The 26,385-nt window shown below is 50.2% G+C and overlaps 1 protein-coding gene and 1 long non-coding RNA gene across 5 annotated transcripts in view; one reads left to right on the top strand and one right to left on the bottom strand.

The window, feature by feature from the left end:
* Positions 1–1,151: 1,151 nt before the first annotated feature.
* LOC125130786 (uncharacterized) lies at positions 1,152–8,875 on the bottom strand. Its single transcript, XR_007135800.1, has 3 exons — positions 8,549–8,875; positions 1,894–2,083; positions 1,152–1,180 (listed from the first exon to the last, which is right to left on the bottom strand). It is a non-coding gene; the product is annotated as an uncharacterized LOC125130786 (long non-coding RNA).
* NCKAP5L (NCK associated protein 5 like) overlaps positions 8,042–26,385 on the top strand; it is a 30,908-nt gene continuing 12,564 nt past the window's right edge. For 2 of the 4 annotated variants that reach the window (XM_047786570.1, XM_047786569.1), the window contains exons 1-3: positions 8,082–8,185; positions 25,070–25,131; positions 26,208–26,357. In XM_047786570.1, coding sequence (XP_047642526.1) covers positions 26,235–26,357 — 123 coding nt within the window. In that variant the 5' untranslated portion in view covers positions 8,082–8,185; positions 25,070–25,131; positions 26,208–26,234. Of the gene's footprint in view, positions 8,186–25,069; positions 25,132–26,207; positions 26,358–26,385 lie in introns of all 4 variants that reach the window. The other 2 variants (XM_047786567.1, XM_047786568.1) reach the window with 2 other exon arrangements.

Raw genomic sequence — 26,385 nt, 5'->3', positions numbered from 1 at the left:
CTACTAAGAAGGTAATGATTGGATAATGGCCTAGGGGAGCCCTTGGAGATGGTGAGACTATCTTTGGCTCCCAGAAAGGATCGTCTTTATCCTCAAACCAGTCTAATTTGGGAACCAACACCAAACATGCTGAGAGACTTCACGACAAGAATGGAGAATAGTCCTGGATATACTTTAACTCTCTCTCTATGTGTGTGTATATATGTATGTGTGTATTTATATACATATAATTTAGTATATATATGTGTGTGTGTGTGTATATATAAAATCTAGTAGATCCAAAAATCTGTAACATGCTGTAATATAAAAATTATTAGTGAGATACATTAATTTTTTAATACTGTCTTCAAAATCTGGTGTGTATGTTACAACTTATCTCAATTAGACCAGCCACATTTCCGATGAGATCGGGTGTGTTCAGAGTGGTATGGCTGTAGACAGAGGCAGGTGCCGCACTAGACCAGCCACATTTCAGATGCTTATTAGCCACATGTGGCTAATGCTACATATTTATGGAAAATCAAAAAGTAATTTATCAAATTCTTTTCATATCCCCAGCATGCTTTTTAGCTGCTGGGGGAGGTAAGGAAAAGTCAGTTAAACAACCCTATACTTCCAAAGGTTAGATTTGATTCTTTGAGCAAATATGTTAAAGTTGAGGAAAACAGAAGAGGCTGATACATGGTAGCATGTGATCATGTGAGCTTCAGAAAAGGGAAAATCTTTGTGGGCTACAATGGGCAAGGAAGATTTTTTTTTGAGCTTCCCTGAAAGTCAGCCCTCCAACTTCACAGGTTCCACATCTACAGATTTAATGAACCATGAACTGAAAATATTTGTGGGGAAGAAATTCCAGAAAGTTCCAAAAAGCAAAACTTGAAATTGCTCTGCACCTCCAGCATAACGTTTACATTGTATTTACAACTCTTTACATAGCATTTACATTATTTTGGTATTATATATAATCTAGAGATGATTTAAAGTAGGGGAGTTCGTGCGGAGGCTCAGTGGTGACAAACCCAACTAGTATCCATGAGGACGCAGATTCAATCACTGGCCTCACTCAGTGGGTTAAGGATCCGGCGTTGCCGTGAGCTGTGGTGTAGGTTGCAGACACAGCTCGGATACTGCATGGCTGTGGCTGTGGTGTAGGCGGGTGGCTACAGCTCAGACTTGACCCCTGGCAAAAAGTCCAAAAGCCATAAAGATAAAGATCAATAAATTTGACTACCTAAGGCAAAGGAAAAAAAATTCCAATAAAGTCACAGGACAAACTCCCAAGGGCAAATTTCATTAAAATACAACCAACTCTTACACATCTATTAGAAAGACATTCACAGAAAGTGATAATGGCAGATAAACACCTGAAAATTGTTTAATCTTACTCCTTATTAATTACATGCAAATAAAAACCATGAAAGAACATTTCATCACTTAGAGTAATATTCACAATTTTTTTGTTTTGTTTTGGTTTTTTGTTGTTTTTTGTTTTGTTTTGTTTTGTTGCTCTTTAGGGCTGCATCCGCAGCATATGGAGTTTCCCAGGCTAGGGGTCTAATCGGAGCTACAGCCGCTGGCCTACACCACAGCCACAGCAATACAAGGTCTGAGCCGCGTCTGCAACCTACACCCCAGCTCACAACAATGCCAGATCCTTAACCCACTGAGTGAGGCCAGGGATTGAACGGGCATCCTCGTGGATACTGTCAGACTCATTTACGCTGCGCCACAATGGGAACGCCCCTATTTTGTTTTATTTTGTTTTTTATACCTTGTTAGTGGAAATGTAAATTAGCATAACCATTCTGAAAGATTGTCAATATTTATCCAAAATAATTACTGCACATACTCAGGAATTCCATTGCTAGGAATTTATGCTGTGGATATACTTACCCTGCAGATAAGTATGCAAGGATTTTTGTACCCTGTTATCCATTACAGTTGGTTGAAAGCTGGAAACAACACAAATGCCCATCAGCAGGAAACAATGTGGTGCAGCCATAAGTAGACTACTCTGCAGTTGTTTAGAAGAACAAGGTAGATCTGTATATGCTAATATCAAAAGGTCTCCAAGATATTTTACCTACAAGAAATAAGGTGCAGAACAGTATGAATGGTAAGATCCCATTTTTGTGCCTTTTAAAAAGAATATATACATAGAGGATAATGAAAAATCAAAGAATTAGCATATAAGCATATTCAATCATATTGAAGAATCAGCCCAGAAATTAAAACGGCTCATGGTTCTGGATGGGAAATACAGCAAATAATTGCTTCTGTATTGCTTGATTGTTTTAAACCATCTGCACATGATACTTTTTTAAAAATAATTTTGAAAATTAAATTAAGAAGCCGTGTCTTTCTAAAAATAATTTTTCTAAAATAACTCTCATCCCCCATTGCCACACCCACCTACCTGTCTAACTTCTTTCTCACAGCATAGCCAAAATTCTTGAGAAAGCTTTAAATGCTTCTTGTCTTCATGCCTTACTTTGTACAACCTTTTCGACCCCTCAAAATATGGTTCTTCCAAAGTCACCAACCACATGTGGCTAAAGTCAGCAGGTTTGTCTCAGTCTTGATCCAGCTTGGCAGCAGCAATATCATAAACTTATTAGTCTCTTTTTGGAAACCAACTGGGCTCTGGTGACATCAGTCAGCCAGTTGTCTTCCTCCTTCTCTGGAGACCCCTCTCTAATGGGATTCTGTTCCTTAGAGGTCTGTTCCAGTCCATCTGCTTGCCTTGCATGATCTCCTTTACCCCATGGCTTCAGTTACCACCTACATCTTTATATTCTTTCTGATGACTCACAAAGGTCTTGTCTCTAGCCTAGATATGTCTCCTGAGCTTCAGAGTTATTTACCCAACAGCATTATACATCAGTACTTCCCAGCCTTTTCCATATCATGGCAGAGTATGATGGTGTTTTCATGGCAGTCCGTCTTACTGAGACTGCTGTCTGTTGGAGGGAACTTGTGCTGCTCTGAGTTTTGAGAAGATCAACATACAGCACACCTGTAACCTCTTCCTGAGGCACCACGTTTGCAGAGCTCTGACCTCTTGGATAGACATTTCCACTTGGACGCCTCCCAGGCATTTCAATGTCAACATATTTGGAAGTGAGCATATCATCTCCCGAACTGCTCCTCGGGTGTTTGATATTTCAGTGAGTGGTCCTACCATCTGCAGGTTACCCAGTCCAAAGGTCTTGGCTTAGCTCTCTGCTTCTCTCCACTGCAATCCCAAGACCTGCTGACTCTAATACCGTTTTTTTTCTTGAAGTCGTTTCCTCACCATTACCACTATCATTTTTCTAGTCCAGAATACATCGTTTTTCCCCTCAGTTACTACAAAAACTTTCTGTCTGGTCTGCTTGACTTCAATCTTGCTCTCTCTAATCTTTTCTCTACACTGCAACCACAGTGATCTTTTAAAAATGCAATTCCAGGAGTTCCCGTTGTGGCTCAGGGTAACAAGCCTGACTTATCCATGAGGATGAAAGGTTTGATCCCTGGCCTTGAGGGTTGAGGATCTGGTGTTGCCGTGAGCTGTGTTGTAGGTCACAGACGCTGCTTGGATCCTGCGTTGCTGTGGCTGTGGTGTAGGCCGGCAGCTACAGCTCTGATTAGACCCCTAGCCTGGGAATTTCCATATGCCACAGGTGCGGCCCTCAAAAGGAAAAATAAAAAAATAAAAATGCAATTCCGATTACAACACCTCCCTGCTTAAAGCCATTTAAAGGCTCTTCATTGCTTTTAGGATAAAGTATGACCATCCCACTGCCTTTCAATCTCATTGCTTATCATACCCCACATGAATTCCTTATCAGTCATCTAATACTATATACACAGTGTCTGGCATACAGTAAAGACTCAGAATTTTTGAATGATGAAAATGAGGAGAAGGGGTTCAAGGACCCGAGGAGATCCATCATTTCTGTACCAGGTAGAAAGTTTCAAAGCACTTATTGAAAGTGCTGCCAGAGCCCAATGAATATGTTGTCCTTGCAGATTAAGCAGCACTAACAAAGATCTATTCCCGTTCAGCAAATGGGCCAAACATTAGCCTCTCCCCAGTTCCTTTCTTCCTCTTACTGAGCCAGAAAGACATCAAGAATGCACTTAGAGTCAATCCAGTCTGGAGAATCATCAGATTATTTAAATGTTTTGAGAGGCCAGTTACCAACCTGACCATCTCCTGATGTCAGGAATTCTAAACTGGGGTCAGTTCATCAGCCAATGTAACATAATAGCCAAATGACCACAGTGCCAAACTGAGGAATGAAGGTGCTCCAGTGCTGAACGAATGCCCACAGAGTATTGAAGCAGAGGACCCCATTTAAAGTACTGATGTGCACAATGAGGACATCGTTCTCCGAGATACCATCTACCAGTCACTCATCAACACTATATGCACAGTTAGACCAGGCCACCAAACTGGTGTGTTACCAGTAGCTTGCCAAAACCAGAGATTTAAGAGGCCTAGCTTGGTTTTTGGTTTTGTTTCACTTTTGCTTTTGGGGGCCGTATCTGTGGCATATGGAGGTTCCCAGGCTAGGGGTCAAATCAGAGCTACAGCTGCCAGCCTACATCACAGCCACAGCAACACAGGATCCAAGCCTCGTCTACAACCTACCCCACAGCTCATGGCAACACCAGATCCTTAACCCATTGAGCGAGGCCAGGGATCGAACCTGCAACCTCATGGTTCCTAGTCAGATTTGTTTCTGCTGCGCCGCAATGGGAACTCCTTGTTTTGTCACACAGATAAGTCAAATGAAGAACAATTTATGATCAGTAGTATATAACAAGGATGGAAAACCAACTCTGGGACTTCAGTATAATTTTAAGTAAGTGAATAATACCATTGTGGAATTAAAGTATGTTAAGCCTCATGAAAGACAAAAAGGAATCATGGAACAATGGTAGCTATATTTCTTTCACCTCCTGTCAGTAAAGATGAAGGTCTGTGAGGCATAGAGAATCTGCCAAAATCTGAATGTCTAAACTTTCAAGCGTGCAAGGTCTTTTAAGTTAAGGAGGGCAGGTACTTGTTCTGACAAGTGCAGATGTTCTGGTTGTGTTTACTAAACAAAGGCAAATGGACCAAACATTAGCTTCTGATCTTAATGAAAAGTAAAAAATCTAGATGGTTTGTTTACTTTCAAAAATTTAGTTATTTGGAAACATCCAAAAATAGTTAGAAATGCTTGGCAGACTTGTAAGGTTTTTCCACCCCATTGCTTTGGAATGCAACAGATTCATGGCTTTTACTGGACTTTTAAGACCTTTGAGGAAACTATTATGTCTTAATTTTTGTTTTTTGTTTTGCCTTTTCTAGGGCCGCTCACGCAGCATATGGATGTTCCCAAGCTAGGGGTCTAATCAGAGCTGTAGCCTCCAGCCTATGCCAGAGCCACAGCAACTCGGGATATGAGCCACATCTGCAACCCACACCATAGCTCACAGCAATGCCAGATCCTTAACCCACTGAGCAAGGCCAGAGATCGAACCCACAACCTCATGGTTCCTAGTCAGATTTGTTTCTGCTGCGCCATGACGGGAACTCCTTAATTTTTGTTTTAAACCCAGGACAAGGATACTGATTCCTATTCAATAAATACTAGATGATTGAATGAATAAGAATTAATCAGTGCCGTCAGATTCCAAAGATACCACTATCTATCATCAAGAAATAAGGTGAGCTTTCTCAAAATGGAAACACATTCACAAGATTTGCACGAGAATATTTAGAAAGGCTTCATTCACAATAACCCTAAACTAGAAACACCCAAATATCCATCAGCAGGAGAATGGGTAGACAAATTATGATACATTCATGCAATAGACTATTACTCAGCAATATAAAAGAACAGACTACACACGAATCTCAAAAGCGTTACTAAGCTATGGAGTTCCCACCGTGGGTTAAGAATGTGATTGCAGCGGCTTGAGTTGCTGTACAGGTGCAGTTCTATCCCCCTCCTGGTACAGCAGTTTAAAGGATCCAACAACATATCCACAGCTGCAATGATCAGATCCAATCTCTAGCCTCGGGGATATTCCATATGCCATGGGTGCAGCCATAAAATACACATTTTTTAAACTTACTAAGCTAAAGAATACAGACACAAAAGAATATATACCGTATGGTTCCACTTATGTGAAATTCAAGAATGGACAAAACCATGGTGATAGACTCCAGGAAGTTGCAAGGGGTGGGTATTGGTAGGTACAAGGTAGTTGACTATACAGGGGCATGAAGGAATTCTCTGAGGTAATGGTTCAGTATCTTGTTTGGGGGGTTACGTGGGTGTATATCACTGTTGAAATTAACCAAACAAAAACCTAAGATCTGTGCATTTTATTGTATGTTAAGGATAAATCTGTTTTTTTAATTTTTTTTTTTTTTTTGGTCTTTTTAGGGCTGCACCCTCAGCATATGGAGGTTCCCAGGCTAGGGGTCGAATTAGAGCTATAGCTGCTGGCCTACACCACAGCCACAGCAACGCAGGATCCAAACCATGTCTGCAACCTACACCACAGCTCATGGAAACCAGGGATCCTTAACCCACTGAGCAAGGCCAGGAATTGAACCCACAACCTCACGGATACTAGTCGGGTTCATTAACCACCGAGCTATGACGGGAGCGCCCTAAAATTGTATTAAAGCAAAGGTGAGAGAGCTGGTGGGAGTAACTTCCATGACATCTCTTAGGGTTCAGTAATCACTATCCATAGGTACTCTTTTCACCAAGGTAACTCTAGGCTCAAGAATCCAAAATGACTTTTTTTTTTAAATCACCTGTCCTGACAATTCCATATCCTTATTCTGTGTCCCCCCCTCCCCATACAAAACTTCCTCCATTAACTTCTCCCCCTTCCCACTTTACCAATGTGCTCCCACTCACAGGTGATTCCCACTGACCCATCCAGATGATTTGCCCTTTTCTACGTGAATCTTCTTGTGTCTTTGTCTTGCCTGGATCTTACTCAAGTTCTCTCTGCCCTTCAAATCCCATTTTAAATTAAGGCGCCTCCTTCAGAGAGGATCTCTTGACTGATCCTAGCCAATTTGAGCACCTTATGCTCCCTCGGCTTTTATGTTCATTTATCAGATGATATGACGCTTCAATACATACCGTATACCTTCAAGAGAAGCAATTTTAATAAAATGGGCAGAGACTATAGCTAGGAATCCCATTGTATTTCTCTGCAGAACCCCGTTCTGAACCTGCACTAACGGGCCAGACTGTGAAGATTGTATGGTATCCAGACAAGGGCAAAGAGTTGTTTAACTAAGAACCAAAGAGAATGATATCAAAAGGAGGTCTGAGCCCCTGCAGGGGCCTAGGTGGGCTGTTTGCTTTCCCTCTCTTAAGCACGCAGTTAGTTTAGCAGGGGAGGAACTCATCCCCACTGAGACAGCAAGTGGCTGAGAACAAGCCTGCATCTTTTTTCTGCACAGCCTTCCCTCCTCCTAAACCAGTGAGCACTGCTCTGAGAGGAACAGAGCCCGTTCCCAGCGCCCAGGTTTCCAAACTGCTGGAAGGACCGGATGCGGGGGGAAGAAATGGGAGGCGGGAGCATTAAGGCCAAGCAGGCACTCAAGCCTTTCCCCATAGATTTGCACCCAACACGTACGCAGTAAGGCAAATTACAAACACCAACGCTCACAACCACATACACGTGCACGCCCAGCCCTACCGAAGCAGACGCGCATGCCCATGGCTCCGCGTGCACCTACTTAGTTTTCTCTGCTATAGATGTCCCCCCACCCATTCCACCCCTGCTCGACCCAGCCCGGCTTCTCCTACCCGGGCACTGGGTAGGTTTACAAAGCCAGACCCCGCCAGGTCTGAAAAGACTGTTTCACTATAAGGGGGAGGGGCGGTCCTTCCCTGCAGGGCGGAAGCGGCGCCCTCCGGACGGGCGGACTTAGCTCTCGTCCTGGGAACATCTGGAGGGGGCTAGGAGGGGCGCGCATTCAGGGTGAACGTGGATTGGCTGCGCGAGAGGAGGGAGGCGGGGTCTGGGCGAGGGGCGGGGTTCACTGGCCCCTTTAAAGCCTTGACATCAAGAGGCGGCCCCAGCACCCCCCCTTTTCTCTGCCCCCCGCCCCCGAGGCGCGGTCATGGACCCGTTGGATCCGGCCTGTCCTGGCCCAGCTCAACACCTGATTTTGGTGAGTTCTCGGCCTACTTGGGATTTAAAGGGCGGCGAGTGGGGGGGGGGGGGTCTGTAAGCCCTGGGCTGGGTGGGAGGTGTGGAGGGGGTAAGGGCTCTTGTGGCAGCCTTGGGTCGGAGAGGGCGGCGCCGCTTCCTGCGGGACCTCGCTCCGCACCTCTCCCTCCGGCCTCACTACCTTGGGGGGTCCGGCCGCGACTCTGTCCACCCCCACCCCACCCCCTCCCGCCCCCTGCGCCATCCTCGCGCACACTCCGTGGCCCCGGAAGGGAAACTTTCCGGAGAGGGGGATGTTCCGGGGGCCGGTCTCCCTCCCCCTTTGAAAGCCCTGACCTTGCCCCGGCTGCGCACCCCACCCCACCTGCATCCCACGGTCCGGGTGCAGCTTAGCGGTGCCGGGTTGTTGCGGAGGGGAGGCTCTCCCCAAAGCGCAGGCGCGGAGACGAGCCCGGGCTTCCCTTCTCACTCCTTGCAGTCCCCGTGGCCTGGGGCTGTAGGGCGTGGGGGAGGTGGGATGAGACGGAGAGATCAGGGTCTCTCTGAAAGACTGTTCGGTGGCTTTGAGGGGCTGCGGGAAGGAGAACGGGAGCCCAGCGGACTGAACACTAAAGAGAGGCTGAGGAAAGGAGAAGGGCTGGGCAGGGAATGGGGCCAGGGCAGCGCCTGCAGGAAAGGCTCTTTGGGTCCTGGCTGCGGTGCCAGAAGAATGCAGAGAATTTATCTGTGCCCGACACTCCCCTGGCCTAGACCGACTAGGAAAGCGGCTGTCCGAACCCAGCCCCCCTTTCCTTATCCTGGGCCCAAGGCCGAGCAGTCCCTCCAGTCCTGGCACTGCCCCAAGGACAAGGAGGACCCTTACCTCCCACAGGCCTGGTCTTGCAGGTGTCTCAGCGCTATCCACCAGCCTGTCCAGCTGCTGCTTCTTAAATGCCCACCTTCCTGAGAAGCCAGGGGTCTTAGGCTGTCGGTTCTATGGCCATAAAGGCAATTCTTCTATTCCCTCCCCACCACTGCTCTTCCTCCCACAAGGGTCGTCCTGCTAAGCAGAACGTGCCAGAGGTGGTGGAAGCAGATGCCTGGGACAGGCGTAGTCCTGGAGGACAGTAGCAAGGGGTCAACATCTAACCATCCTGTGAGCAGTACTTTAGGGAAAGTGAACCTGGTCCAGTTGCCTTGCTGCACACCCTCTCTTGCAAGACATTCCCGCTGACTCCAGGACCCCTACCTTTCAAGAAAGGAGACACAGGACTTCCAGTTGTGGCTCAGCAGTAACGAACCTGACTAGAATCCACAAGGAGTCTGGTTCGATCCCTGGCCTCACTCAGTGGGGTTAATGATCTGGCGAGGCTGTGAGCTGTGGTGTGGGTTGCAGATGCGGCTCCCATCCTATCTGTGTTGCCATGGCTGTGGCGTCGGCTGGAAGCTGCAGCTCCAAAATGACCCCTAGCCTGGGAACTTCCATATGTCACAGGTGTGGCCCTAAAAAGACAAAAAAAGGAAGGGAGGGAGGAAGAGAGAGGGAAGACACAAAATTCACTTCTCACGCTGGGTCTCTGTCTTTCTAAGAACAGCCTGGGGTTGGTGGGTTTCTTACCTCAGAGGAACACCTGTTTTCCTTTCTGGAGAGATGCCCACTTAGTTCAGCTCTGTTTTCAGTCCATGTTCTGTGCATGAGGTGGTGTGAGCCCTCCAGTAGCTCCCTCCAGCTCAGGCCTTTGGAAGAGAGTGAGAACCCGGAGAGGCAAATGGCTTGGGCTACGGGGAAGAAGGCCCTTCTACCATAGAAGCAGGCAAAAACCAGCGTGTATGAGGACCAAGCTGCTATCACTGTGGACTGAGAGTCAGAAGCTCTGGTCCCCGTGCTTCATAGGTTGCTGTGTGACTTTAGCCAAGATCATTTGCTTCTCTGGTGCTCATTTCCCCCATCTGTAAAATTCAGCAGTTGGACTAGAAAGCCCTGTCATTCTCTTCCACTTTTTGGTATTGTGTGCTTCCACTGATGAGTGAAGTTGGAGGGGAGTAAGCTTCTCCAGCAGGGTGGCTAAGTTTGGAGAGATAGGTTGCTTAGGATTAGAACCTTTGGTAGAGGGGAGCAGACTCCCTTATCCTGCTTAAGAATAGCTACCGTCCTCTTCACCCCTGGTGCCTTGGAGTATGAATTCCTGCTGGCTGGGATTTGGCCCACCCATCAAGGCCTCTGGTGGGCCACCCTGGCAGGCCAGTCTTTGAGCTGGGCCTTTGGGGAGGGGTTGAGAGAGGAGGAGGCAGCCAGGGGCCAGCAGGGTAAGCAGATTCCCAGGAGACAGTTTGCATCTCAGCTGTTGGGACTTGTTTTAGGATCTGAGCCAAGGAGTACAGCATGCTCAAGTCCCTTCTGATGGGAAGAAGACAAGGAGAGCCCCACCGCTACTGCCCATCCCACCCCCGGCCCTACTCACCTCAGCTCCATACTCAACACCCAGCTCCCAGGCAGGGGGCTTAAGGAATATTCCCCACTGCCCTCACCCAGCCCAGCCAGCCTCCCAGGCCTTGCCGTGCCAGTCAGGCAGCAGCAGGGAGAGGCTGCCCCAACCCCACCTTTCCCAGACTCCTTCTCTCCTGGGGGTAGAGCTTTCTCAGGAGTCAGGCTTTCCAGGTTGGGACTTGCTCTGTAGCCCAAGAGCCACAGGCCTTCACGTTTTCCCGGTTTGTTTTCATCCTTGGTCTCCCAGGTGCTAAGAGGGATGTCAGAGGAGAGGTGGTGATTAGAGAGGCTGTGGGGTTGGTTGGATGTGGGGCACATTCTCCTGCATTGCTTGTCCCTCTGCTGGCTCCCCTGGGACTGGGGAGTCCTCTTCCCTGGGCCCTGCTGCCCATGGGAGTTGAACTGCAGCAGGAGGTATTCGGGTGAGAACCCAAGGAAACCTTCCTCGCTGCAGGGCCCCCTGGAATAGAGAATGGATGCTCCCAGGGAGGTCAGTTTCCCAGAACATGGCTAATGGTGGAGTCCCTGTCAGAGTGAAGGATGCGGCTGTTGCTAGGCAGAGGCTGCTGCTTCCTCTTGGGGTGTGGCTCTGAGGCCGGCCAGCCAGAAGCCCCGTTAGAAGTAGGAGAAGAAAGGACTCTTGCTTGATGGCTGAAGAGGGGTCCCTGGCCCCATCAGCCCCAGGTCACCAGAACCACATCTCTCAGAGCAAATGCCGCCTCTGCCCTTGCTTCCCCGGCTCCTCCCCTAATTCACTACCATGTCTCCTTTGACGATCCTTGCCAAATCTGGCAGGCTCCTCCAGCCCCAGTCTGGCTGCACTAATGGACTGATTGGATTTTCTATACTCCGGAGTTTGGGGTTTCTGATTGAACATGCAAATTTATGTAAATCAATCTGGGATCTGCCACCACATCAAAACAACATAGAGTCACAGGCTGGAAGGAATCCTAGAGACAGTCTAGTCCAACACCCTCGTGTTAAAAATGGGGAAACTGCAAAAACGGGGGGGGGGGTGCCCTGGAGTCCAAAGGGGGAAGTGATTCATACCATGGTGAGTGTCAGAGCAACGCCTCCTGACTCCGGTCTAGTGTTTTAAATTGTACCGTTCTGCCTTAATTTCTTGTGCACAAGGGGTCCTGGCTGGGTTTAAAGCGGAGAGGACCATTCTTGAACCTGAGATTTCGGAGAGCTGAGACCTTGGGGTCAGAGTGTTATCTCAAAGTCCCCCAGAGGCTCTGGTCAGCATCTCTTAAGAGGCTGAAGTAAAACAACTTCAAATCCCTTAGAACAGCACCCTTAATATTTTTGCCCAGGCCCTTCCCTGGAGGGTTGGAAGACAAGGTCATTGGTTGCTACCGGACTTGGCCCTTAGGCTTCCCCAGAGCTGAGACTGTGTCTGTTCCCAGCATCTCTCACAGTACCAGGCATGTACTGCAGATGGATCTGCAATTAGCAGTGCCTCCATCTTCACACTTCTGTGTCCATTCACATCTCTGCTGCTTCACCCTGTGGCCACAGCAGGAAAAGACCTTTGGTCTTCTGTGACTCTTTGCCCACCCTCCGCTACCCTCCTGGAGGAGGCACAGGCCAGCTGAGCTTCCTCTGCAGGTTGCTAAAGCAGTGACCAACTAGGCAGGCCTTGCCGTAGGAAAGATCTCATTATTTTAAGATCAGTGTCAAAGATGGGCAGAGGGTGCAGCGATGGGCTTGGAGCCCCAAGAAGCAGTCTCCCACTTGACATGATTTTGATCTGATCTACCCATCCGGCTGCCGGGTGCCCCCTGCTCCCTCTTCACAGATGGCACCTGTAGTGTGGGACCCTTTGGAGAGCTGGGCCCTCATTTACCCTGGAGAACCTGTGCCTGTCGCAGAGATGGCAGAGATGCTCAAATCAGCTGTTGGCCCTCTTTGCAGTGCTTTGGGAGAATAATGTCTTGGCTCAAGATTAGAACCCGGGACCCCCAGCCAGGGCTACCTGCAAAAAAAGGGGGGTGCACTGGAGTGATTCATACCATGATGAGTGTCAGAGCCAGACACCCCCAGAATGTGCCCATCCTGCTGCAGCCTTGGGATGGGGGCTTGGGACACCTGTCTGGGGTCTTCTCACCTTCCCCCCCAAACCCAGATCTGGCTGACTCTGAAAGGAGTGCCGTTGTCTTCAGCATCCTCTCAAAACATAGTAGATATGGAGCTGGCACCTCCGGTTCCTCATTGGCCAGCCGGCTTCGGCACCTGTATCCTTAGCTCTGTGTGAAAGAAATCCTTCTCCCTGGGCCTCAGTTTCCCAGCCTGTGCTGATGGATTAATAAGACAACATGATTGGGGTGTGGTACCTGCTTGATAATTACCGTTTTCCCTGCTCTGGGAGTTACACAGATGAAAGAGGGCTGAGGAGGCCAGGCTGTTATTAGGGTGAATTATCATTGCTGTCATTCCTGATTTCTCAAAATCCAGCAGCTGCTGAGAAGAGCCCAGTCAGGCACAGCTCTCTGAACCTTATGCTGGTCCTTAAACTCTAAGGGTTCTCCAGTACTCACTAAGCTGTTTAATTTATTTATTTATTTATTTATTTATTTTAAGTGTAAAGGTATTTTGAAAGGAGAGATGCCCCATTCTGCAGTTCATACTGTTGCCTGTAGGGTTTGAGTGGTGAGTGCTCCTTGAGGCACTGGTCTGCAGTCTTCACTCTCATGCTGGGCTCACAGTTGTCCCTCCCTGAGGACCCTCTGGGTAGGAGAATGGTGAGGTTTGTCCTAGAGGGAAATGTGAGGGGCCCAGAACTCCAGGGGTGTGGCCATGGGGTTCTCACCAGCTGCAGTTCCCAGGGGCTGATTCATTTCACTCTTAGCTGGCTTGATGTGGGGGCTGTAATTGGCCCTTTTGTGTGAGGATCTGTTGAGACACCCCCGGAACCTGCCCGCAACAGCCCCAGGCACTTCCAGGAATCCTTTACCCCTGCCTTATCCCTACCTGCCCCAAGCACTGCCCTTGCCCAAGCTCCCACCTCAGTGTCTGCCCTTGGCTAAGACCTTCCCCTGTCACAGGAGTGGGAATGAACCCAGTCCTTACCCAGCCAGAAGTGGCCCTGACCAGCTTCTGAGCAGTTTGTTGCTCTCAGTGCACCCTGGGGCGGGGGGGGGGGCGGCTCCCCTACCCCAGGGATAGGTGGCCGGGAAGAAAGGGTGTGAAAACACTGGTGCTCCGTGGCCAGACCCCCCCCCCCACTCATCTATCTAGACCTCCTCGCCCCTCCCTTGTCCCAGGGGTCTGGTCCCTACTTCCTATTATGGGAAGGGAGTAGATGGCCCCAGGTGGGAGGGGCTTTAGAAATCACCTGCTTAAGTGGTTTTTCCATCTAACATTTTCTTTTAAGTTTTATGTTCTTTTGTTTTTTCATTAGATTTTTTTTTACATAGTCCAGAGATAAAAATGATACAAAAAGACATACATTGAGAAATCACACTCCCATCTCTACCTGCTTCTTCCTCTGTAGATAATCACTTACTATCATATAATATCAAGCTATGGGAGTTCCCATCATGGCACAGCGGAAACGAATCCAACTAGGAACCATGAGGTTGTGGGTTCGATCCCTGACCTCACTCAGTGGGTTAAGGATCCAGCGTTGCCCTGAGCTGTGGCATAGGTCACAGACTCAGCTCAGATCTGGCGTTGCTGTAGCTCTGGTGTAGGCCGGCAGCAACAGCTCGCATCAGACCCCTAGCCTGGGAACCTCCATATGCTGTGGGTGTGGCCCTAAAAAGACAAAAAGACTATATATATATATCTCAAGCTATGGCCTTGGTGCTTGGTGTGGTGCCAAACTCTGAGGGCACAGTGGTGATCTCAGAAGTCCATGTGAATCAAATAATCAAACAGATATAAAATTACACCTGTGATGGAGGCTGTCAAGAAACATCAGATACTGTCAGACCAGGTAATCAGAGGCCCCGCCCACCTTGGTGGGCACGTGGCACAGTGCAGTGCTGGGCTGCAGACCAGGGGCCATGTGACCTGGGAAGCTGGGCTTCCCAACTGGACTGCCGTGGAGTCTCTTCTCCCGCCACGGCAGTCTGGGCCCCTTGAGTTTTACTGTGTCCAAGAACAGAAGCCCCTCCTCTGCCAGATGGTGCTGCCAATAACGCCCTTTCCTCACCTCCATCCCATCCCCTCCCCGACCTGTCTCTCCCCCGTTTCCTCCCCCCCACTGCCCTGGCCTGGGGGCTCCTGAAGCTAGAGCCTTCCTTTCTACTGCAGGCTGAGGGGAAGTTGGGGGGTGTTTGCTTCTCACTTCCTCCGTAGACGGCACCTCACTTCCTGTCCCCGGGACTGGAAGAAGGCTAAAGCTCTTGGCTTTGCTGCCCCTTCCTCTCTACCCTCCTGCTTTCCTGGGAAGCCTGTGGGGCCTGCAGGAGGAAGGCAGCATCAAAGCCAATGGTTTGTCCCTAAAGGCCCTGCTGGATTCCTCACCCGCATGCCCGCACCCCACACAGGGGCACTGTCTTCTCAGCGGCAGTTCCTTTCCAGACATGATCTCATCCTTTTCCTCTATGCCCTGCAGGAAGAGAGGAGTCCGAGAGAGCTCACCCCGTTTCACAGATAGGAAAACCGAGTCAGGGGGGAATTCTAGGCTTCACCTAGGGGCATGCAGTGTGACGGAGCCGGACCTGGAATCCAGGAAGCCTGACTCCCATTTGTGGGCACAAACGAGCAGAGCCCAGTGGGACTTATGGGTGAACCGGAGCTACTTTCTCAGAGCAGACCTGGCCACTTAGGAAGTCACCTGTGGGCTCTGGCCAAATAGCAGCCATGAGTCAACACTGAAACTGCCTGGACACAGAAGGCGGTTGGCTGACCAGGGCCTGTTCCCTTTATAGAAAGAGGCCAGGATATAAAGCTTGAGGGAGTGAGCACTAGGGGCTGACATGGGGCACTGGGGAGTTTATGCCCAGCTCTTTGGGGCCTGCAGGTGCAGTGTGAGAGCCAACAGCCCCCTTTTCTCTCAGATCCGAGAGCAGGTAGCTGACGTTCTGGTAGTCAGCTCTGCTATTGCCTTCAGGAGTCTCTCTGCCTGGGTTCCTCCTGTGGGACCTAGAATGTGTCTCTGGTTACACCCAAGATGTTGAAAAGATGCTGACCCTCGTATTCAGTCAGGGGAAAGGAGACAAGTTAGCAACTGCCATGGGCCAGGGCACCAGGCAGCACTCACCTTCAAATGCCCTTCAGTCCAGCTGCACTGTTTCCATGCACACCCAGAGATTTCTGCCTCCTGCTGCCTGGAATGGCCCGTTTTCTGTGTCCCTAAACCCTACCTCTCTGTAAAGGCTCAGTTCACTGGATGCCTCAAATTCTTGAAAACTGTTCTGGCTCCAGCCTAATATTTCTCTCTTTCTTTTTTTTTTTTTTTTAAGGGCCACACCCATGGCATATGGAGGTTCCCAGGCTGGGGGTCAAATCAGAGCTGTAGCTGCTGGCCATGGCCAGAGCCACAGCTACGCCAGATCCTTAACCCACTGAATGAGGCCAGGGATCAAACCCACATCCTCATGCTTCCTAGTCAGGTTCATTACTGCTGAACCACAGTGGGAGCTCCTCTCCTGATTTTTAAAATTCTCCAAAGTCTTCTCTCGTGGAACCTTCTTCACAGTACAACTCTTTACCTCCATGTCTTTCATCCCCTACTCACCTGAAAGCTCCAAGAAGTCTGAGATGAGCTGGCCCATCTCTAAATAGTCCTCCAGTACCCAGCATTGTACCCTCATGCTGAGTGATCTGTCCAGAGTGTCTGCAGCGTGAATAGGTTAGTCCCTTTCCCAGAGGGTGTCACCGAGGCCTGGCAGTGGGTTGAGAGCTTGGAGAAGGTCCCATCAATGTTGGGGGCATATCTGAAAATGGCCCTTGTTCACCTCCCAGGGTGGCTTGTCATGTGGGCCTTCCAAGCCACTTGGGTGGGGGTGGGGATAATTGGGGATCTTGAAGGGAACCTGATGTGCCCACTGTACATTCTCACCTGTTCTTTCTGGTCTTTTTCAGTCTGGAATGAAAGGGGATCACCAGGTTAGGGCTTTGCTGGCAGGAGCTGTGCCCTGGTAGGAAGTGGCGGGAGTTGGGGGGGAAACAGAAGCATATGCAGGGCCCCTCAGGGAGCTCCCCTTCTCACAGCGTGGAAGTGCCCCCTTCGCACAGGGGGACGAGAGAACAGGATGCATTACAGTTTGAAACACAGATCCTGCAGGAGGGACTTGAATAAGCGAGATCCATGTGGGCCTCGTCAGTGCAGGACAGCTTTTCAGAAGAATCGTGCTCTGGGACCAGCCCAGAGCAGGGCTTCCAGGGTCATGTCGAGAGCTTTCATCTGTTCCCAGAGCAGTAGGAGTTCATGGGAAGATTTGAAGCAGGAAAGACGCAATCAGATTTACAGTTGTAGAAAGAAGGTTCCTCTGCTAAAGCTCCTTGGAAAAGAGACTGTGCTGTCAGGACAATGCAAGATAAGCCTGGAGCATCTTCTGGCGCCAGAAAATAAGCACATGTTAAAAAGTAACAGTAATAACTTTTTTAAACAGAGGCATATTGAAAGGACATAGGAGCCAACCTAAAAGAAGGGCCAAAGCTGGAATTTAAGCAACAAAATAAGTGGTGATGACAATATTGAATTAGAATTCAAAGAATATAATGCATGTGAGTCCATACTAATACAAATATGTATACATGTAAATAAATGGGAGTGAAGAAACAGCTTTTCCTCAGAAAACTTCCAGTTAAATGACAAGGAGCTGGAGTTCCCGCCACGGTGCAATGAGTTAACCATCTGGCTTGTCTCTGTGGAGGCGCAGATTCAATCCCCAACCCAGCCCAGTGGGTTAAGTATCCAGAGTTGCTGCAGGTCCCAGCTCTGGCTTGGATTTGATCCCTGGCCCAGGAATTTCCGTTTGCCATGGGTACAATCAAAATAGAAACAATTTTAATAAAAATTTAAAAAAATGAATTACAAAGAATGAGGGAAACTGAAAACTTATCATTGGAGCACCGTAGTAATTGCTGCAAGCAAGATTTGCTGATGAATCCTTAAAATTAGTGGGTGAAAATTTAAGCAGAAACAGGATTTTGCATAGTCACCGAGTGTTGCCCCCTCCGAATTATTTATTGATTATAAAAGGAAAATAGTCATGAAGTTCCCTGGCGGCTAGCAGTTAAGGATCCAGCATTGTTACTGCTATGGCTTGGGTCACTGCTGTAGCATCGGTTCAATCCCTGGCCCAGGAGTGTGTTCATGCCACAGGTGCAGGCAAAAAAAAATTACTAATGACCCAGCAATCCCACTCCTAGATACATACCCACGAGGAAATGAAAACATTTATCCCCACAAAACTTGGACACCAGTGCTTAGAGCAACGTTATACATAATAGCCAAAAAGTGGAAATGGCTCAAATGTCATCAGTGAAATGGATAAACAAATTGTGCCATAGCCATAGAGTGGAATATTACTTGGTCATAAAAAGGAATGTAGTACTATACGTAGTACTACATTTTCCTACTTCAACAGGGATGAACCTTGAAAACATTATGCAGAATGAAAGAAGCCAATCACACAAGACCACCTATCATGTGATTCCATTCATGTGAAATGTCCAGAATGGGGACATCTATAGAGATAGTAAGCAAATTAGTGGTTGCCTAGTTTGGGGCGTGAGGGTGATAACTAAGGAGTAATGAAAGCGTTCTAAAATTGACTCTGGTCACGATGGCACATCATCTGTGACTGCACTACACACCACGGAATTGTACACTTTAAATTGGTGAGTTGCGGGGCAGTCGAACTATGTCTAAAGCTAAAACAAAACGAAACAAAACAACAAAACCAGTCCAGCAGGAAGTGGCCATCAGAGGCACTTGTGCCTGAGAAGGCAATGGGGACTGGGAAATATTGTTGGATTTAGTGTTGGATTCAGTTATTGCCGAAGTTGGACCGGGTTGAGGAAGGCGTGAGCAGTGAGGATGGCATTTTTTTTTTTTTTTTGAGAAGATTGGCTGTGAAAGCAAAAGAGAATCTGGAATATCTGGAGAAATGTCAGGGGGAAATTATCATTATTATTTAGAGCCCAGTATACTTTACTTTTTCGACTTTGAGGACCTCCGAATCTTTTTAAAAATTTTTTTTTATTATAGTTGACATACAGCTTTCTATCAATTTCTGCTGTACAGCAAAGGGAAATTTTTTTTTTTTTTTTGCTTTTTAGGGCCTCGCCCAAGGCATGTGGAGGTTCCCAGGCTAGGGATTGAGTCAGACCCATAGTCACTGACCTGCACCACAGCTCACGGCAATGCCAGATCCTTAACCCACTGAGGGAGGCCAGGGATCAAACCCGCCACCTCATGGTTCCTAGTCGGATTCATTTCCACTGTGCCACAATGGGAACTCCAAGGGGAAATTTTTTTTAAAGATGAAAGACACTTGAGAAGGTGGAGAGGTAGATCCTGAAGACGTAAATGGGGAGTGTCTGGGGTGGGAAAGACCGGCCTTGCCCGGGAAGAGGGCAGCCCCTCTCCTGTAACAGGAGGAGGGGGAGAGGTACGGGGGGTTCCAGTGGGACCAGGACGATGGTGGCGGGAGGTTTGAGGGGTTTCCCCTCTGCTGGTTTTAATCTGGGGAAACGAGGACCAGAAGTTTAAGGCGAGCGGAGAGGGTGAGAAATAGCCATTGCAGAGAATGAGAGAGCAACTCTAACAGTAAGGCTTGGTAAAGGCGCCTGCAGAACTGGCCATTTGACTGAGATGGCCTTGCTTTGGTGAAGAGAGGCTGAGAAATAGTGGGGGCCAAAGCCTAGGGACAGGAGTGTCAGGTCCTGTCCTTTCCTACCCCCAGCCTCTAGACTGTGGGAAGAAGTATTGACCGCAGATGCTCAAGTCAAGGAGTCCCAAGGACCTTCTAACCGTGCTGTCTAGTGTAGACGCCACCAGCTGCATGTGCTATTTAAATTTAAAATTCAATTCCTCCGTTGGACTAACTACATTTCAAATGTTCGGTAGCCGTGTGTCGCTGGTGGCTATGGTATTTGACAGCAGAGAATAAACATTATCATTATCACAGAAAGTTCTGCTGGACACTGTTCTAGAAAAGTGATTCTTTTCAAACTCTGTGATCTGAGGACCCCCTCTACACTCTTTAAAAATTGAAGATGCTGGGGCGTTCTCTTGTGGCTTGGCGGGTTAAGGATCCGGCGTTGTCCCTGCTGTGGCCCGGGAACTTCCACATGCCGCAGGTGCATCCAAAAAAGAAGGAAAAGAATTGAAGACCCTAGAGTTCCCGTTGTAGCTCCCAACTAGTATCCATGAGGACTCAGGTTCCATCCCTGGCCTCACCCAGTGGGTTAAGGGTCTGGCGTTGCTGTGAGCTGTGGTGTAGGTCACTTTACATGGCTTGGATCTGGTGTGGCTGTGGCTGTGGTGTAGGCCGGCAGCTGCAGCTCCGATTCAACCCCTAGCCTGGGAACCTCCGTATGCCACACCCGTGGCCCTAAAAGGAAAAAAAAAAAAAATTGAAGCCCTTGAAGAGCTTTGGTTCATCCGTGTGGGTTATACCTATTGGCATTTACTGTCATATGAACTAGAACTGAGAGTTTTAAATATTTAATTCATTTTAAAATGACAATAAACCCATGTTAGCATATTTTGTGGAAAATAATTGTGTATTTTCCAAAACAAAAAAAAATGTGAGAAAATGGCATTGTTCTTCATTTTTGCAAATCTGTCATGTGTGACTTAGTAGAAGGCAGCTGGGTTCTTGTATCTGCTTCTGTAGTCGATCTGTCATGTTAGCACATATCACATAGTCACTGGAAAAGGCCGCTACATACTCAAAGAAATGAGAGAATGAGAGTTACAAAGGCAAATAATGTCTCAGTGATATTATGAAACTAGTTCTGAGCCTGTGGATTCCTTGAAAGGGCCTCAGAGTCCCCGGACCACAGTTTGAGAACTGCTGTTCGAGACCCACCTCCTCTTGGCCTGAAGGAACTTGTCCCCTGAGAACCTGAGTGATTTGCCTAAAGCCACACAGCAAATAAATCGCCTCGCTGGGACCATAAACCTTCTGCCTTCTGCTCTGAGGCTTTTTCCAGTACCCTTGGCTGGGCTAAGATGGGGCCTGCTGGGCTTTTGGGAGTGGGGCCTGGGCTTCTTGGCTGCAGAGCCCCTGGCATGTGGCCCTATAAATAAACCCATTGTGTCTGTGTTGGAGCCCCTTCCCTCTCCCCACCCCCAGCAGCTGCTTTTATTGTTACTGGGTTGTGCCTTGGACAGGGAACTCGAAGGATGGGGTGGGGGGAGGGGAAGATAAGGGGTGTTGAAATCTGTAGGCCTTTTGGACTCCTAACACTGCTGCCCTTCCTCCTGCCTTTCCAGGCAAGGCCGGGGACTGATCCTACTGTCGGTTTGAAAGAACCTATGCTATGGTCTGGCGGTTCTTGGAGCGCCTGTGAAGAGGAAATGGGAGGAAGGCTATAGTGGGCCCCTTCCCCGTGGACACATGCCTCTCAGAAGGGCTATTGTGTCTTGGGGCCAGTTGTCAGGAGGAGGGAAGGAAATTCTTGTCTGCCTCTTTCCCTGCGGGGTGGGGTGGGGGAAGAGCAGTTGAAATGCTTAGGGCTGGAAGATGCTTTAGGCCGGACTGCGGTGGTCGCGTTGGGGCTCAGGATGCACTGGGGCCTCGGTCCCTTCTCTTCTTCCCCCCATCCCAGGGCAGCCCAGGGCTGCTCTCGTCTGGAAAGGCGTGTTTGCTGTGGGTGCCGAAGCTGCTGTTTACAAGTGGACTTGGGTGTGACAGGGATTCCAGAAAGCAGCTGGGGGAGGGGGGAGCAGAGGGAGGACGGTTGGTGTTATGGAGGATTCTGTTATTACAAGGAGCTCCATCTCTGCCTTCCCACAGCTGCCCACTCCTCCCCCAGCCCCCGGCCCCTGGCTCTTTTCCCCGGAGGCCTCTGGGGGGAACAGCTGGTGAGTGAGGGGGCTCATCAGGGCCCGAAGGCCTTGGCTAAGGACCAGGGTAAGGGAGCCTGCAGGACAGGCTCCCTGCCATCTCCCCGGCCCCTTCCTCCCGGGCCTAGACTCAGTTTAGGGAGGGGTCTTGCCTGTGCCCTGGCTGGGGAGGGGTGGGAGCAGCAGGCTCCCCTCCTTTGATCCCGCTGCCTGACCATCGAAAAAAGGCCAAGACTGTCTGATCTTTGGGGTGGGGTCGGGGGTGCCGACCAGGCTGAGGAGAGAGGGGTCACTCAGATTCACTCAGTGATTGGGCTGAACCCGCCTCGCCACTGGTTACCCAGAGACCCCTGAACAGCTGTTCCCTTTCCCTGTCTCCTCTGAACGAGGGCCAGAGAGGCTCAGAGAGGCCGGGCTCTTCCTCGCTTCCCCTCCCTCCCTCCCCTCAGCACTGAGGTCACCTCCCTCTGAATCAGCCCTTTGTGGGGGGCGGGGTTGCCCGTTGGCAGTTCTGGCGGGAGAAGCCTCCCGATTCAAGTTCAAGCTCCCACCCACTGCAGCTCGGTCCCTACCCAGCCTGGCCAGCATCATGTGTTCCAGACCCACATCCAACATCCGGGATATTTTGTGGGACCATTCGAGGAATGCATGAAACCAGGGCCATCCTGAAAAACCCAGGCCAGGGGTTTTCCTGGGCCCCAGGTGGGGCTGAGCACAGAAGCTGTGAGTAGCAGTGGTGGGGCCTGAGGGAGGGAGGGGGCCCCCCAACCCCTGCCCTGCAGGGACAGCGGCTGGGGATCAACTGGGTGGTTTTGTTGGTTTTTTTTTTTTTTTTTCCTTCATGAGATTTGGGTCAGACGCAAGGGCCAAGTTCCTAATTGGGTTCAGATCGGGAACTAGAGGTGGTATTTTCTCTCTGGATCTTCATATTCCCCCCCATGGAGGGTAAAAACGCAGGATGTATTTTCACCATAGAAATCTTGAGCTCCAAGAGCGTGCTTGCCTCCCTAGCGCCAAGTTTAAATGCAGGCCTCTTCCGAGTGACTCAACAGTCTGGGCTGACAGCTTCCTGCCCTCTGCTTGTTGCCCTGCAGACCCCTCAGGACCCGAGGAGGCCTGTGGTCCTGAGCTGGCCCGACCACTTAGGCTGAGGGCAGAGAACTTCTCCCCAAAGTGGGGCTGAGTCACAGCCCATCTTCAGCTGACATAGCCAGGGCCTCTCCCAGGCCCTGCAGGGGCTAGAGACCCACCCACGTGACTGGGCGCTTACGCTGGGGTCGCCTGTCCCTTAGAGGGACTCCCCCAGGCCGCAGTGGTTCTCGGGCCACCCTGCCTTGGCCTCACATGGAGAAGGTGGCAGAAGCTGGCTTTGTGGCGTGTGTCAGGTCCCCGCCCTCCTCGGCACGCACAAAGCCACATGTATATGCTCCACAGGCAGCCCTCAAAGTCTGGGCCTCATGCCGAACCTGGATGCTTTTTTATTTTTTGGGGAAAAGATATTCTCCTAAACCACCTTCACCCTGAGTCGGGGTCTTGTTGTTGTGCGAAGGACACCAAGACTCAGGGTGTCTCCGACTTTATGTTGCCCCATTCTGGCCCCGGATGCTGCCCTGTTCATCCCACCCCCTCCCCCGCCCTCCCATTTTCTGTCACATGCCCCAGCACTCCGTCCCCTCCCCAGCCTCCTGTTCACTGGGGAAATAAATGGTCAGGGGGTTGAGGGGACACTAGTGACCCATGGGGACCGGCTTCCCCTAGAGCAGTGGCAGCTGCCACCTGGCAAGAGGATGGTGGCCCTGAGATGAGCCCTGGGAGGGGGCTGGACCTGGGCCCATGGTGGAGGTCACCGAGGACTTTCTTGGTTTTAATGCCTATTTGTGTATGTAGGAAAAAGGATTTTTCCAGAATTTTTTCATTTTTTTTTCCTAGGCCTGTCTGCTTCTAAATGTATCAAGCTTGATAAAGCAAAATTGTACTTGATACACTTTTATGATGTGAAATGACAAAGGGGTTTAGATTTCGGTGGAGTGTTAACAATAAGTATTATGGGAGTTCCCACTGTGGCTCAGCAGGTTAAGGACCCAACGTTGTCTCTATGAGGACACGGGTTCCATCCCTCACCCCGCTCAGTGAGTTAAGGATCTGGTGTTGCTGTGGCTGTGGTGTAGGTCCCAGACGCGGCTCAGATCCCAAGTTGCTGTGGCTATGGCATAGGCTGGCAGCTGCAGCTCCAGCTCCACCCCTGGCCCGGGAACTTCCATATGCTGCAGGTATGGCCCTGAAGAGAAAAGAAAGAGAAAAAAGGTATTACCCAGTTTTTCCTTTCTCTCTAGTTTTCAGAAGCCCCCTTCCCACTATTGTGCACACAGGCTTGTTCTCTGTTGTGCCTCCGCCTCCTGAGAACCAGCATTCTTCCTTTCTCCGCCCTGGAGCTGGAGGGCTGGCAGGGAGGGGCCTGGAGAAGAGAAGGGCCCCGAGGGCTGGCAGGGGGGCAGCACCTCAGATGCTCAGGAGCCCCTTCTACTAAGACCCTCCTGCCCAGGGTGAGGGGCCTGGGACTTAGAGTCTGCTTACACGTGAACAGCTGGAGTAGCAGCTGGCTCTGAAAGGTAAAAAACCTCCGTTTGTTTGAGTCTGTGAAAAACACCCTACATACCTTATCTCACTTTATCCTCCAACAACCCTTTAGGCTAAGTAGTCTCACCCCTTTATATGGGTGAGGAAGCCTTTCGCAGAGTCAGATTCCAGCCCAGATCTATCCAGCTGCAGAGCTCCAGGAGCACTGGGACTGATGGTACGCGCATCTACAGAGAGGCTGCCTAGGAAGGGGGCCTCCAGGCCCGTCCCGTGTGCTTTGGGAACCAGCCAAATGGTTTGGGCAGCATCCTTTGCCTCTGGAGCCTGCTTCAGACCAGGCTGGCACCTCCCATCCCCCTTAGAAGGTTGATAGGAGAAGCAAATGCAATTGGTGGTACACGAGGAAGTGCCAGCACACAGGACGCACACACCGGGTATGTGGCGTCACTTCCTGTGCCTTGGTTTCCTCAGCTCAAGTGTAGGTGTGGGTCATGGCGGTAATTCCCTTGCGGCGATGAGGATTAGAGAAGGCAGTGCCTGTTGTGGAAAAGCTGTGTTCATTCCTCTCCGGCTAAGAGCTCGGGACCTTTTCCCTGGCTCTTTCCTCTGCCCAGAATGCTTTTCCCATTCCAGGGTTTCATCTGGCCTTCGTTCAGGTTTCAGTCTTGCTGTCACCTCCAGTGCCTTCTCGGGGTCTGTTGTTTGTTCTTTGGTTTATCCCATATTACTTGCCTCCCCCAATAGAATGGAAGCTTCATAAAGGCAGGGTTTCTCTGGCATCTTCATCCCTTTGGCCCAGGGTGCCCGGCAGCAGGAACCCAATAAATGCATGGCTGACATGGTCTCCCTCTGTGTCTCCCCAGGCAAGGTGACCATTCTGGCTGCTAGCGTGAGTGTGCCAGCCTGGGTGAGGAGGCAGAGACAGGTGAGGGGCTTCGGCACCTGTGCATGCTGGTGGGGGACTGGAGGAGGCAGGCTGGGGGTGAGAGAGGCCGCCTCTGGGTCCCCTGGGAGGGATGGAGCCCTCAGATGCCTAGTAGGTGAGCTGCCGTGGGCTCCTCTCATCCTTGGTCCAAAAGCACTAAGCCCCTTTTGTGGGGGCTTCCAGATCAGAGAGGCAAGCGATCAGCTGTAGACTGGGGGCCTCCACCCTTTTATATGAGGAAGGGTTTTGCATCTCCTGGAAATTTCTGCAATATTTGTGCAGAGGAAGGAAATGAGTACTTTGCTCTAGCCAAGACATGGAAACTCAGATGGAAGATGAAGACTAGTCAGGTAAAGCCAGTAGCTATGGCAACAGTTAAGGGTGAGGGGGATCACGTGACGTGATACAGGTCCGAACCCTGGCTCTGTTGTGTTCAGGCAATGACAGACTCATCTGTTCAGTCATCAGTCCATCTCTTACTCGCCAGGTATCACACCAGTGTGAGTCTGGACCGTGAAATGAAAAGTGTCCCTGCCCTCACAGTGTAGGCAGCCTGGAGGGACAGGTACAGAAGCATGTAGGAGTGGTCCCTGACCTTGGAGTGGGGGCCCTGAAGAATGAATAGGGAGGAGGGCGGGGGGCAGGTATCAAGAGACCCCTGCAGAGGGCCCAGCGTGTACAAAGAAGCTGCTCTGGGTCTCACCAGAAGCAGGGAGGCTTGGAGGCATGAAGGCCGCCTCCCCCTGTGCCCAGGGGAATACAGGTGCCAGTGCGAGGCCAACCTAAGCGGAGAATTCGGGTTTCTTGGCTCCTGGCCAGTATCTGTGTGACCTGGGAGAGGGCGAGGGGAGTTACAGGAGTTGATAAAGAAATGGTCTTTGTTGAGATGGGACGAGTGCCTTTAAGTCTGTCCTGTGAGCTGGAGTCTTAGCCTGACCCAGAGTTGTTACAGTGTCCATGGCACATTGGTTACACTGATCCAAGACTCCGAGAATACTGACAAGTTTGTCTCTGCCCTCCTTCTCCTCCTCCTCCTCCTCCTCCTCCTCTGCTCCCCTCCCTGTGCCCTGGAGTAGCCTGCCAGGGCTTCTCTCACTTGCCTGATGTCAGAGGCCATGGACCAGCCGGCTGAGAGCCCTGGAAACCCGAAGCCTGGAGAGGGTGGTGATGGCAGCATGGAGCCGGGCACCTGCCAGGAGCTCTTGCACCGGCTGCGGGAGCTGGAGGTGGGCAGGGGGCCGGGGGGGGGGGGCA

Source organism: Phacochoerus africanus, chromosome 7, assembly GCF_016906955.1.
Source record: "Phacochoerus africanus isolate WHEZ1 chromosome 7, ROS_Pafr_v1, whole genome shotgun sequence".
Classification (NCBI taxonomy): domain Eukaryota; kingdom Metazoa; phylum Chordata; class Mammalia; order Artiodactyla; family Suidae; genus Phacochoerus; species Phacochoerus africanus.
This window is presented reverse-complemented; position numbering and strand designations above follow the sequence as displayed.